The 14,681-nt window shown below is 38.3% G+C and overlaps 1 protein-coding gene across 1 annotated transcript; it reads left to right on the top strand.

Moving 5' to 3' along the window:
• Positions 1-3,067: 3,067 nt before the first annotated feature.
• rab38b (RAB38b, member of RAS oncogene family) lies at positions 3,068-11,828 on the top strand. The gene is made up of 3 exons (XM_078265855.1): positions 3,068-3,477; positions 5,420-5,697; positions 10,917-11,828. The coding sequence occupies exons 1-3, from the start codon at positions 3,249-3,251 to the stop codon at positions 11,064-11,066; spliced, it is 657 nt and encodes a 218-aa protein (XP_078121981.1). The 5' UTR covers positions 3,068-3,248; the 3' UTR covers positions 11,067-11,828.
• The last annotated feature ends 2,853 nt before the right edge of the window (positions 11,829-14,681 follow it).

Raw genomic sequence — 14,681 nt, 5'->3', positions numbered from 1 at the left:
GAATTTGTATATTTTGCATCACATATTATCATAAACACAGAAAGCGTGATTTGTTTTTATTGCTTACTGTATATTATTGCTGTTGACTTTCTGTACATGTGATGTTTTTGTTACTGACAAATTGCCCTAATCTTTAATATTTTGAGACCCAGGTAGATGTCGATTGTATCAGCATGAATGCTGCCCTCTAATAGGTTGTCAGTCCTAGAAAACATAAGCAAGCATTGTATATCCTGACAATGTAGGAGAAAGCTTACAGATGCTGCAGTATGTGAATCAGGAAGCATTTTTTTCTGTGTGGAGAGTTCTCTATGACCTTTTCTTTTCTTGAAAAGAAAATATTTACTGAGAATGAAACCCCCTCCCATCCTGAGAGGACATCTCAAGGGAATGTAAGACATTGTCTAAATAGACATAATCGTCAAGTGTCTAATCCACGAGTTTATGGAATACTTAGATGTCTTCTTTAATTATTTTCTCTTAGCTGAATGTACAATACATTGTCATTTAAAGTGGACCAAAATGATTTTCCACCTCAGGATGTGTCTGAACCAAAATACCTTCTGACTTCAACTCCTACCTGCTGAACGAGTGCTGTCATCTTTTGGCTCAAAATGTTTCCAGTTTGCATGATGTCAAGATTTGTTTGCACTCTTTAAGTTATATTTGTAATAAATTACTTTTTATTTATATATATATATATATATATATATATATATATATATATATATATATATATATATATATATATATATATATATATATATATATATATTGTACATGTGAAACTAATAAGATGAAAAGATACAGTAGCAAATTAATGATACTATCAGTCTGTGAATATTGATTTGTTTTTAAGATTAGCTTTAGGAGGAGATAAGCAAACTGAAAGTGTGCCAGATTTTGTGCCAAACATCTATTGCAAAACAGTTGTTTCTAGCCTGGCTTTTTCCCTACATATGTGCCAATGTCTATCTGCAGTGTATGTAAATTACATTATGTTTCTATAAATGGGCTCATGTTTCAGACATTATTATTATTATTATTTTTTATAATATATGACAATGAATCAATTAATATTCTTTTTGTATCTGCATTTTGGCTTTTATGGGGATGCAGATTGACAGGCTAGCGGATGTAACTGATGATGTTTATGTCAGAGCTAGCTTATGCTTGTTTATCAGTCCTTCAGTCATTATTTTTTATCTGTATGTTTACACAGGCAGGAATGTGTTCAGGTTTTTTGAATTGTGTAGTGTTTTTCTACTGGCTTCGATATCATAGACAATTGCCATATTTGCATGCAGGTTTGTGCCAAATTTGCAGGATTATACTTAAGCTTTATTCACTGATATAATCTACAGAAGACGTTTGTTTTGGTCTTATCTCTTCATCTGCCTTTCAGATGCCAGAATTTACAATTTAGACCTGTGCTGCAATAAACGTTTCCATTTAAAATGCAAAACAGTTTCTTACAATTATTTGTAATTCATTGTTAATACTCCCTGTTTACATTTTAGGAATGCTTCATTCACATTATTCTTCATCCCAATTATAGGAATAATACTTTATCTGAATATTTTAAAATTTAAAGTACAACTGTAACTGGTAGAAAATGTCTCAAAGTGACATTTGAACGACGCTATTGTCTATGTTTGAAGGAGTCACGTCTTTTTTAATGGTAGTAACTGGATCATGTGCAGCAGTAGTTATTTTTACACTTCCTTAGTCGATGTTACTTATGAACCTTCTCTAAATAAGAAGATAATTGTGTCAAATCATGGTGCGATAATTAATAAACCTAATGGGAAATAGGGTTTCTGGGGCACTCTTTATTAAATAACGTGATACAATTCCCTATGCCGTAAATTGTAGACCAAAATTGTTAAGTGAAATTAACATTTACAAGATGGTGGGCAACGTTTATAGTTAGAGCATAATAGCTTTGATGAGCCAAAGGAGAGAGCACAGGCCTAAATGGACCAACTCAATGTTTATCCTTGAAATCTGATGGTGGTATTTGCTGTTTTAACAGCACTCACACACTCACTCACTCACTCACTCAGCAACTCACAGCCACACAACATCATAACCAGGTTATCTCTTACTTCTATAGAACACTTTACTTCACACAATAAAAACCTGTGGCTTTAAGGCCTGGGGTTAGTCCTCTTTGCATTTGTCTGTCTACTGAGTACTTTGTATTCCAGTTGAGAGATATGGCAGATAATACCAGGTATTGGGTCTGTTAAAACATGCAGTGTACTGCCTTATTTTTATAACTTTGCTCTTTTAACAGTAGCATCAACATTGTAGAGCATGCCCAAAGTTGTGTTTCCTGAGAAATGACAACCTGCAATGCCATGTTTGACATGTCTGATCCAGCAGGTGGATGTGTTGCTGTGGGAAACAGGAAGATTCGATAAATATTTTTACATACTTTATAATCATAACAATATAATATGACAAAAATGGGAGCACTCTATATTACTAGAACTGTGTGCATTCTCTAGCCTGGCTCCGCCCTCCTACGTACTTCGGTTCAATTTTCATTTTCCTTCAGTACAAATGAAACGTACGACCAGTCTGCATTCTCCTGTTAGTTGCAAGAATCAGAGTAGTTTTTACATGGACATGAGTAACTGACATTAGCCTACTATACTGTATTAATTGCAATATGACTGCATTTTTTAACTGACTGTAAACAAGATTTAAGGAGCATTCCCTCGTTGGCCAGATGATGGAGGCAACCTGTAAGGAGTTTACATTTAGCATTTTAAAAGGGACACTTTTTACAGTAGGTTACCAAAAAAAGACATGGCCAGTGCCACCCATTCCTGCACACCATTGCCATGTATGTTCCTAAAGCTTATATTAGTTTTGGATACCTAAGCAACTAGGCGATGGTTTAGCAGCACATAAAGGGTTAGGCTACACTATGGCAGAAAATCATATAAATTGGCAGTATTTTACACTCGAAACTCACGAAGCCCTGTAACAGGAACTACGTACGGCGTTATTTTAGTAAACCCTGCGCACTGCTCGTCTCCCCAGGGCGACGAGGCGAGGTCACAAGTTCTCAAGCAGCACAGCCCCTGAGCACATCACACACTTCTTTACACGACAGGGAGGGCGGTTCCTACACACACGTAGAGGGAGACACACGGGATCAGGGGGTAGAAGTCACAAACCGTATACTGAGTCAAAGTTGTTGAAATCTGCTGTGCGCCTGAGATCCGACAAGTGGAATGACCAATCACTCATCACACTCCAACGGCATGCAGAGCCTCCGGACCGAGCACCTGTACAAGGTTCTGGTTATCGGAGACCTGGGGGTCGGGAAGACTTCCATCATCAGGCGCTACGTCCACCAGACCTACTCCACCAACTACCGGGCCACCATCGGCGTGGACTTCGCCCTAAAGGTGTTGAACTGGGACTCTGAGACTGTCCGTCTCCAACTGTGGGACATTGCAGGTGGGACAGTGAAGAAGTTGAATATGTCTTTTGCTGGGTATATAGGCCTAGTTTTCTGCTGTCACTGTAACAATTTGGCGGGTGTAATATATTGCACACCATCCATAGTTTAAATGATAGGTTACGTTCGTGTTAAATATCTGCAAGAACTAAGGAACCCCTTCATATCCTCACTGAAAAACGTCAAATTGTTGTTCAGCAAGGCTGTTTGCCAGAGTTCCTGAAAAGTTGATGGTTTGTGGAGATAAGACTTATCTTAAAATTGACAGTGAGGCATGACTGTTGTAAAATGATGAAACATTCACAGCTCAAAGATGCACTGTCACTGTGGAGAGCTATGACAAAGTATTATCTTTCTCTCTCTCTCTCTCTCTCTCTCTCTCTCTCACACACACACACACACACACACACACACACACACACACACACACACACACACACACACTCTTATTCTACCTCATACAAGACTTGTCAACTTTCTGGACAGATTTCTGAGTGGACACTTTAGAACTCTGTAGTGGAAGAACTTGAGGCTGGGAAGGTGACCAGTTCTAAAATGAAATTATGTTCTGTTACGTTCCGAAGGCTTCCTAATTATTTGATCCTTATTCTATGGTTTCAACAGTATTGTTTTAATCAGACGAGAAAACACATTAAACACACACAACAGGTCTGTTACTATTTTTATTTTTTTTTACATACATTTGAATATTTTTCATAACAAAATGCATTTTGATCAAACTTGGCTGGTGAGTAAAGTGGGTGGGCCAGTGCCACCCTGGCCCATTACTGACTACGCGCCTGCAGTGGGGGATCATGTTGCTTTACTACCACGAGCAACTCCAAGTGGTTGGTTTAAGCACGTCTCTCTTCTGATATACACATGGCACCTCCCAAGGCCAAAAAGGTCTGTCCGCGGCAGACAGATATAAGGTCTGACAAGATGTGAAAGATGGATTAAACTCTACTTAAGATCTTTGTTTCTGATTAAAATCAATTCTACTTTGTGATGGAAGACCTGACCTGTGGTCATTCAAGCTATGGTGCTGCATCATGTGATTAGGCCCATGTGAGGGAGATTTAAAGGCCAGTCACAGGAGTCATCAGAGCCTAAATAAAAAAACAAAAGTCATTAGTCACTCACAAACACACACACACACACACACACAGGCACGTGCTTCAAGCGGTCAAATGCAATTATAAATCACATCGGATTTAGTCTCATTTACCTACTTGAAATTCATCCTAGGGAGGAGTAGGAATAGACTGGGCTGAGAAATCTGGTTTGTTATAATCTAAGGAATGGTACATTTTACATGCTGTACTTTAACGTCCTGTTACAGTAAGTTGTATATTGCATCATCAGTTTATTGAATGACAGTGTGTCAAGTGACATGTGTGACGTGTGTGTGTCTGTCTGAGACTGCTGCCACACCACTGCACATGAGGGGTTCCTTGTGAGCGATTTAAGTCGTTGATATTATCTCGCACAAAAGGAGGAAGTTCTCAATCCATGGCCTGTCAGATTTTCCATTTCCTCTTACTAATGAGGCAAATAGCATACCTTCACACAGACATTTCACATGGTTATATTCTTACCGATATATTGCATGAATACTGTTATAGTCATGGTCAGAGATTATTTTCATTACAGGTCGGGCAAAATACAGGTTTAATTTCAGTAGGCCTATTATCAGCGAGAGCAAGCAGTTGCATTGACCTTCTGGTTAAGTGCAGCGTGACAGTAAGACCACAGGAATGTGCTGTTTCATGGGAATGCAGGCTCTGCTAACTGCAGTCCTAATGCCAGCTGCATTAGTTGTTTTGCTGCAAAAAATGCAGGAAAACAAAGAGAATCTTTTATTAAACTGATGGCTGGGAACAATAGTGTTGCCACAGTAATGAATGAAGCTCCCTGTGTCTGTGTGTTTGTTCATCACAGGTCAGGAACGTTTTGGAAACATGACCCGAGTGTATTACCGTGAAGCGATGGGAGCCTTCATAGTGTTCGATGTGACAAGGCCCACGACCTTTGAGGCCGTAATCAAGTGGAAAGAGGACCTGGACTCCAAACTAATGCTGACTAATGGACAGAGCATTGCCACTGTGCTGCTGGCTAACAAGTGTGACCAGGGCAAGGAGCTGACCAACAACGGCATCAAAATGAACCAGTTCTGCAAGGACCATGGCTTTCTCGGGTGGTTTGAAACTTCGGCTAAGGTGAGACCAGAGTGTGGTTAAGGTATTCTTTTCTCTAATTCTCACTTATTAACACATTATATCTTGTTTGTTGAATCTGTACAAAAATGAATGTTAAAACAACAGTTTGTGGTTTTATGGGTAACTAATTTCAATTCAATTCAATTTTATTTATAGTATCAGACACTTTACAGATAGAGTAGGTCTAGACCACACACTATAATTTCCAAAGAATTTCCAAAGAATTTACCCAACAATTCCAGTAATTCCCCCAAGAGCAAGCATTTAGTGTGACAGTGGTGAGGAAAACTTCCTTTTAAGGAGAAACCTCGGACAGACCCAGGCTCTTGGTAGGCGGTGTCTGACGGTGCCGGTTGGGGATGTGAGAAATAATCAGCAGGTCTATTTCTTGGCTGGGCACAGTGACTTATACTGCATATTAGTGAGCTTTAGAAGCGCTGGTTTGTGGCTTGTATTCCTTCAGACAGAGCCAGGATAGCTGTTCCCCCCGGTTTCCGGCCTTTATGCTAAGCTAAGCTAACTGGCCTCTGGCTCTAGCTTCATATTTGACATGAAATAACCAATCTTCTCATATAACTCAAGAATACAAATAAGCATATTTCCCAAAATGTTGAAGTACTGCTCTAATCCTCAACATGATAATTCATGGGCCAGAATGTAGGCCTTTGCAGTAAGCGGCTGACACAATCAGTGGAGATCTTCTCCCACTCAGGTCACTTCAGTAAGTGAAAAACATCCCCACAGAGCGAACTGGAATTTCATATCTTCATGAAAAGTGGCTCAGCGAGACAGATTTACAAAGCAGGGTCAAAACCAGCTAGAGGATTGTTAACTGTTTTTAAAAGGAGTTCTGCTTCCAGGCCAAGAAGTTATTTAATCAATAGAAATGTCTAGGTATTTTGTGCACCACATATTTCCCCATATTTATGATAAATTGTATGCTCAGAAACAATGGGATCCTCACTAGAATTTAAAATTCAGTTTTGTTTAAACAACTCATTTCTATACTCTATGTGTTTGTAAGGAGTGAGCTCCAATAATCTGTGTGAAACAAAACATAGTTTCTGACTGACAGTACAAGTCCTGCATTCAAATGTTTACTTCAAGTGAAGAGTAAAAGAGAGGCATTATCAGCACAATATACTTAAATGTACTTAACAACCGTTGAAGGTGGAGCTTTCAACTGTGATATAATTAGGGCTGTCAAACGATTAATTTTTTCTTAATCGTGATTTATCGCTGAATTTCTATAGTTAATCGCAATTAATCACATGTTTTATCACATGATTAAAATTCTATTATTTAGCATTTCAGAACTGTTTAAGTACATATTAACAATGGAAAGCAATTCTTACCATTGTAGCTTAATTGGGAATCAAATGAATGCAAAGAAAGTTACTTTATGAAGTTGACTTTAAGATTTGTATTTGTTTATTATTTATTTATTTATTTACTGTAAACAAAAGAAAATGTGTGAATCTAGTCACACATTTGAATCTAGAGTCAGTATAGTGTGCAGTAACTTTTAAATAATTTTGATTACTCACTGGCGTCCAGTGATCACCGGTTATGTATAAGACGGGTCAGAACATGCCAACCGTAGTACGTCTTTAAAACCTGAGTCTTCTACGATGCTGACAGGTCTGCAGTTAGTTGCCACCCATTTCGCAAGAGCTGTAGTATTTTTTTTGGATTTGGTTTCATCCACAGGTCGGCAACTATAGCTCTCTCCAGTCACGTTAACTGTACTACTATGCTTAGCTCGTAGGTGGTAGCTCAAGCTTGACATGCTTTGTAATAATATTACAAATTATTACTAAAATAGTAGCCTGTTAGGCACGACACAAATAAATGAATAAATGGGGGCATGCGATTAAAAAAAATTAACGCATTATGCTCGGCCCTTAATCGTATTGTGATTAACGCATTCATGTTGACAGCCCTAGATATAATGCTGGATAGTTTAATCAATAATAATATACATCATATTTAAATTGTGATATTTATGAGTAAAACCTGAATCTGCAACGTAACCAGTAACATTTCTCTGTCAGGCAAATGTTTCCCCTGAAGTAGTAGAGTACACAGTAAGTCAGTAACTGTTTTGGGGGCCCTCTGTTCATGGTATAATGAATAGTGAATTAGAATAGTAACATATTCAATTTTTTGATAACTACACATCACATTTAATCTATAGCTGTTTGGGGCCCTTTGACCTCGGGCCCCCAGGCAGTTGCCTACCTTTTCTAATGGTAAAGTCTGCTCTTGATGTTTTTCGCCGTGAACCAGAGTGTATTTCACCGTTTTTTCTAACTGTTAATAGCCGCAACTATGTCATGGCAGGTGCGTTGCTCAGGACCCAATGAAGCACAGTATGAGTGTGAAGTTGATGAGATAAACGGTTCTCGAGAAAGCTGCAAGCAGCAATAACAGGCCCGTTCCAAACAGGCATGTTTAAAACTGGCAGTGCACAAGTAGCTATAAGTTCTCAACCCAGTCTCACGGCAGTTCGTGAAATGGTCACGTAATTTGATTTGTGTACACAAACACATTTATCTCGTTTTTTCCGTGATGGTCAGCACGTTTTTTATAATACCAACAATTGCATAGCTGTATACAGTGGTACGGGTTGGGTTTAGGAAAACAATAACGGGACGCGGGACAACAATGTCACGGTTTGGTTTAGGAAAAGAAGAATGGGACGGTTGGGTTTAGTAAAAGAAGAAAGCGACGGTTGGGTTTAGGAAACGTGACACGTGGGACACGGTCCCCGGTCTCCTGGGTGAAAGTCCTGTGTTGTTTCACCCATCCCCCACCCCATCCAACCTCCCTATGCGGATTTTCGGGCTTTCATACTACTCGCTACCGTAGTCGCTCTTAATGCTACGTCATCTTCTCATTGAGAATCGTGCTGTGATCACGAAAGATGCTTCCCATTGAAATACATTAGTTTAAAAAACGTGCTGACATCACATTAAATAAATTAAATTATGTGACCATTTCATGAACTGCTGTGAGACTGAGTTGAAATTCTACAAAAGTTGTCTTCATTCACACATCCTCTGTTGGCACTAATGTGTTGGAGCAGCATAAGTGTGCTGCCATTCTTGTTGCATCAAGACTCAACATTCTGAAAGGTCAAAGGTTATAAGGTGCAGGTTCATCCAGAAGTGTCAGAGGTAGGCTATGCACACAGACATACGTAGACTTTTTTGGTAGCAGTTACAAAAAAGTACAGAATTCGGTTGCACTTTATTTTCCGGTAAATTAAAAAGACATAATAAGCCGTACTTCTTCATCAAATTTGACCATAACTAGAAATAATGTTGTTTTTCTTAAGCAGAAAACAGTTATACCCTAATTAAAGGCCAGATATCTTAATTATCCTGTAATTAGTATATAAATAAGATATAATAAGCCTTACTTTCTATCAAATTAGATCAATACAAGAAATTATTTGGTCTTTATTAGACAGAAAACGAACACAGTTAGACGCTAATAAGAAACCATAAACCTAAATTATGCTGTATTTAGAAACACATATATTGCCGTATTAAACTCAAAATATACTATATCTATTATACTATATCTAGAAAATATATTATACCAAATTAAACACAGGGAAAACATGCAAATTCCAAACAGAATAGCCCATGACCACCTGGGTTTGAACCCTGTGCCTTCTTGCATGTCTAAAAAAGTCATAGTAAAGTATGTCTACGAAAGTGATAAAAAAAAAGTCATAGTATAGAATGTCGAAATAGGTGGGGGAAATTGGAGAAAACCCCATGCAAACACAGGAAGAAGATGCAAACTCTTAAACAGAAAAGTCTGTGACTACATTAGAGGATGGATACCCGACCCGAGCCCAACGGTGCGCAACGGTACCCAACGGGCCGGGTTCGGACAGATATTTAGAAATGATGTTCGGGTTTGGGTCGGGTTCGGTCACATCAGCGCGATAAGGCATTGAAAATTGTGTGTGTGTGTGTGTGTGTGTGTGTGACCTGTATTAACGTTCGCTTGTTGCCCCGTGTGCGCTGATGCGCTCATCTGTTGACATTTCCGAATGCCTTCCTACATTTGCTTAATAAAAGTGGGCTTTCCACACAAACAAACGTATATGTGTCATTAGTATGAGAAAAAAATGAGATTTTAACTGTGTCGGGCTCGGATATAAATATCTTAATGCCTGTCGGGCTCGGGTCGGGTTCGGTTACTGCTCTGTCGGACACGGAGAGAAAAATGCAGCCCGATCCACGCTCTAGACTACATGGGTTTGAACACTGTACCATCTTGCTGTGAAACCACAATGCTAGCCATTGGGCCACCATGCTCATATGTTGAAGGGTTGAAAAGTGATATAAGTCATGGTAAAAGTGATAAACAAAAGTCATATAGTATAGTATTTCGAAAGAAGAAATCATACATACAATCATACATCTTTACATATGTCAAAAAAGCCATAGTAAAGTATGTTACTACAGGTGATAATAGTATATTGAAATAAGTCATAGTATGGTATGTCGATAAAAGTGATAAAAAAGTCATAGTATAGTATGTCAGAAATAGTCATAGTATAGCATTTGAAAAAAGTGAAATAAGTCAGTATAGTATGTTGAAAAAAGTCATAGAAAGTCATAGTATAGTTGGTCGAAACAAGTCATTACGTTACATTTACCCAAAGCAACTTCCAATTAAGTGAGAGGAAGAGGAACGTGTTTTGTTTTTTTTTACCGATGGGGGAATCCGAAGCACCCAAAGAAAACCCCATGGAAACACAGGGAAAACATGCAAACTCCAAATAGAGAAGTCTGTGACTACCTGGGTCCAAACACTACCTTCTTGCTGTGAGACCACAACGCTAACCATTGGGCCACCATGTCCATAGTTTAAAATGTTGAAAAATGAAATAAGTCATGGTAAGTGTAAGTGATAAAAAAAAAAAGTCATAAAGATGTCATAGTATAGAATGTTGAAAAAAAAAGTCATAGTTTTGTATGTTGAAAAAAGTGATAAAAAAAGTAACAGTATAGTATGTCAAAAGTGACAAAAAGTCATCGTATAGTATATTGAAAAAAGTCATAGTATGTATGAATCAGCATTCACACAATTAAGAAAATAAAACTGTAGAAATTCTGAAACTGTACAGATTGTTTAAAAAAGATAAGCAAAAACTAATTCTAGAGTCATAATTAACAGTTGTATCTCTCTTATAGGACAATCTCAACATCGGTGAAGCTGCAAACTTCCTGGTCAAGCACATCATGGCCACAGAGAATGACATCCTGAAAAGCGTGGTACCAGACACCATCTCACCTCAGCTGGACTCCAACAGGCAGATGAGCTGCTCTGGCTGCTTCAAATAATAAAAGGTGGCACGAGGCAGAACAGACAGTTGGACAAAGAGGGACAGGCACACCACACAGTCTTCCAAGGATATCTAAGTACCTACAGTACAGTTTGGCATCTTTGGTCTGAAACAGAGTTGAGTTGACGATTTTAGTTTGGTGCATGTTTGTGGTTTGTTTGTGTTCTTAGTGCCCAATTACAAAGAACCAGAGCTTGCAAACTAAAACCACATGGACTCAGAAGTTGCACATTTGTTAACAGAGTTTTAGTAACTCGTCATACTGTGAGTTTAAAGTTCTTAGCAGACAACCAAGTATAACTTCAGCCCTTGTCTACGCTCTTTGGCATGATTATTCAAAGTATCAAACAGTCAAACTTTTTAGCCCTCAACCTGCCGGACAAAACCTCCAGCAGCAAAATGCTCACAAAATGCCTGATGTAACACATCCAAAAGGTGTAAAGTAATACAGGATGAAAACAGGAGTGTTTTTATTGGTTCTTACCATTTCAAGCAAGTGTGATTGTGTTGCTGTTCTCCCTCTATATCTACCTAAACTTAACGTGTGGGTGACATACAGGCTTCCTTTATCGTTATTCTGCAAGAGCCAAATAAAGCAGTATTAACCATTTTAGAAGGATCCCATATTGTGTAATTATGTGAATTTTGCACATACATAGTTTTTTAATTACAATTCTAAGTTATTTACAGTCTGCTTTAATAAGTGTAATGCTGGTTAATGTATTATGTTATTCTGCTTAAAATCTTTTCTACAACTGACTAGTGTGTGAACCTTATTAAGTCAGGCATGTTGAGTTCCAAAGCATTCATATTTATAGCAACAACTTGGTCAGCTGCAAAGAAAAGGAGAGGTAAACACTTCAACACACAAACATCCTGGAGCTTGGCGAGTTTAACTAGTTTTTTATAACCAGGGCAGTTTCACTGGAGCAGTTCAGGTTGAAGTGATCAAAGGTTTGTCAGACATGTATGTTTGTTAATGGAAGGGAGTGGTAGTCCTTCTGTCTTAAGTTTTCTGCCATAACTACTAAATATGGCTGCAACATCTAACCAATTTGTGCATGTGTGTTATTTTTCTTCATCAGAAGGGAAATTGTGTTGATTGTCTGGATGTAAACTGGACATTCATAATGAGTTAACTTCCCAAAGCCTTAACCCTCTGTATCCATGGTAACTACATCATCTTTACCTCGTATTTTCTCCTTTCACACTCCACTCCATCCTTCATTATTGTTTCTTATACTGAAATATTCTTTGACCTCTCTAAATATGGCTGCTTTCAGTGTCTTCTTATATATATCCCCTGCAAAAATTGTCCTACTTTTTCTCATTCTCTAATTCACAAACATAGTATGTACAGCACATTGTATAAACCCGCATAGGCTCGACTACACACCCAGAGATGCAGTGCAATGTTGTGTTGATCTTGCAACAAGTTGACTCTGTGAAGTTGACCTTGCACCTCTGTATTACTTAGTAGTACTACTGTAAAAGGCAAGGTAGTTGAACCCACTAATGTCAATGTTGTCTTTTTTTCTTACTGAAACTTACAGTAAGACAGAGAAGATTTGTGACCTTATATAAACTAAAGTGTATACATCAAGTCCCAGCCTGGGTGCAAAATAGGTGCAGGTATTTTTTCTGATTACACCTCTTGTAGATTGTTCTTGCTCATTATTTATTGTAAAGTATTACAGTAATTAGTATTAGTAATTTCACACGTCACTGTTTTGTAGCACTTTAATGTGACACCAAAGAAAATTCATATAATTTAACCTTTCACCATTTTACAGCCTCATGATCACTGTAAAGCTTTCACTTTAAGAGACAGTGAATGAGCTTCCAAGTTTTTTATTAGTTTATACTGTGAAATGTGTGTGTGTGTGTGTGTGTGTGTGTGTGTGTGTGTGTGTGTGTGTGTGTGTGTGTGTGTGTGTGTGTGTGTGTGAGAGTGTGTGTGTGTGTTCAAGCTGATCCAGGACACCCAGGTTCTCATTAGGATGCCCATGACTGCGTGGCAGATTAGATTTGGTTGTCTGCTTTTGGCTCACCTAAAAGACATCACCACCAACAACTTATCAGCTGATCCAAAACCGCTTTATAACCACTTTTAAAGGATTTTGTCAATAATTACATAAATAACTCCTGACTTGAATATAGCACATGGTTTAAGAAACAAGCTCACTTAATAATGATGAGATGTGAGAGTGGGTGTCATTGTTTTAGGATTTTAATTACATTTCAAAAGATGTAATTAAAAACCAAACACTTGGAACAATATTCTCCAAGTTTTGGTCTGTTAACTCTTCCTATGACAACAGCTGGCATAAATCTAACTATTCATTACTTAGATTACGAGCCCAACATATTGTGTTCTCTTTAGTGCTCAGCTATGCCAGAGAACCACCTACAGAAAACACCCACATACTTGCTCAGAGAACACAAGAGACAGAGAGAGAGAGAGACATGGGAGAAAAGCAATACTTAAAGCTTGCAGAAACAAAAGGTTACAGCCAGCTCACCCAAGGTGCAGGTAACCAGAAGCAAACACATTAAACAGGTCACATTCGTCTAGCTTTGAAATATTTTCCAGACAGAATTCAAACATATTATAACTAACTCTCTATTAGATCAGAACACATTCAGCCAGCTTAATCACATGAAGGCCAACACAGTCTTTTGACAAGTTATGTAATCCAGCGACAAGAACTCAAGATGATAGACAAGATATGATCTGATCTGATCGCGTGTCTTCACCATCAGAAATTGCTCATGTGGTGCCATCTGTTGTCACATTAGTGACACCGCAGGCATTGTATTAATTTTAGGGCAACTTGGTTGTAGATGCTGATTGATTGGAAACAACCCACCCTTTTTCATTTCTAATAGTATTCATTTGCTAAGCTCACCTTTATTTTAAAATGATGCTAACTGAACTTGTATGGCCTAACATATTAATGACTCTTAAAGTGTATTTTCCAAGCTGTCTAATTTCTACAGAAAAACCACAAAGATAAACACTGAACCAGACTGACTGGATTTAAAACGTAATCACAGCGTGTGAACACATGCTTTCCCAAAAGTGTCTTCCTCCTCTTTAAGCCCTGGGACCTCAGCGACTCTTAGTTCCCACTCCCCGCTGCCAGAATCTATTAGGCCAAGTTAACCTGCTTTACCTTTGCCCCCATGGGTCTTCCTTCAATTCTCTCTTCATTATAAGTTCATCAATATTTAGTGAGAATGACCAACGATACTGTGATTTACAGATCTTAGTATAGTTACGTAATCATCTGGGGACTAGTGTGTAATGTTTGCTCACATAAAAGAAAATTGAGAGATGAAATAACAGTCTCTGTATAATTAAAATAGCCTCCAGAGAGAGAGGCAGAGGGAGAGAGGAGTGAAGAAAGAGTTAAAAGAAAGAGAAACTTAAAATTAACAAAGAGTTAGAGACTAAGTGGGAGAGAGTGACTACGATACAGGAGGGAGAAACATGTGCAGACGACTAAGTGCATTATTAAATCATTAATATATCTGTCCAAGTTGAAAGATGAGTCTTCTAAAGACCTTATGAGCTCAGCTATTCATCGCTCACACTGAACACTGACAGATT

This window comes from Sander vitreus, chromosome 13 (assembly GCF_031162955.1).
Source record: "Sander vitreus isolate 19-12246 chromosome 13, sanVit1, whole genome shotgun sequence".
NCBI classification, from domain to species: Eukaryota; Metazoa; Chordata; class Actinopteri; order Perciformes; family Percidae; genus Sander; species Sander vitreus.
This window is presented reverse-complemented; position numbering and strand designations above follow the sequence as displayed.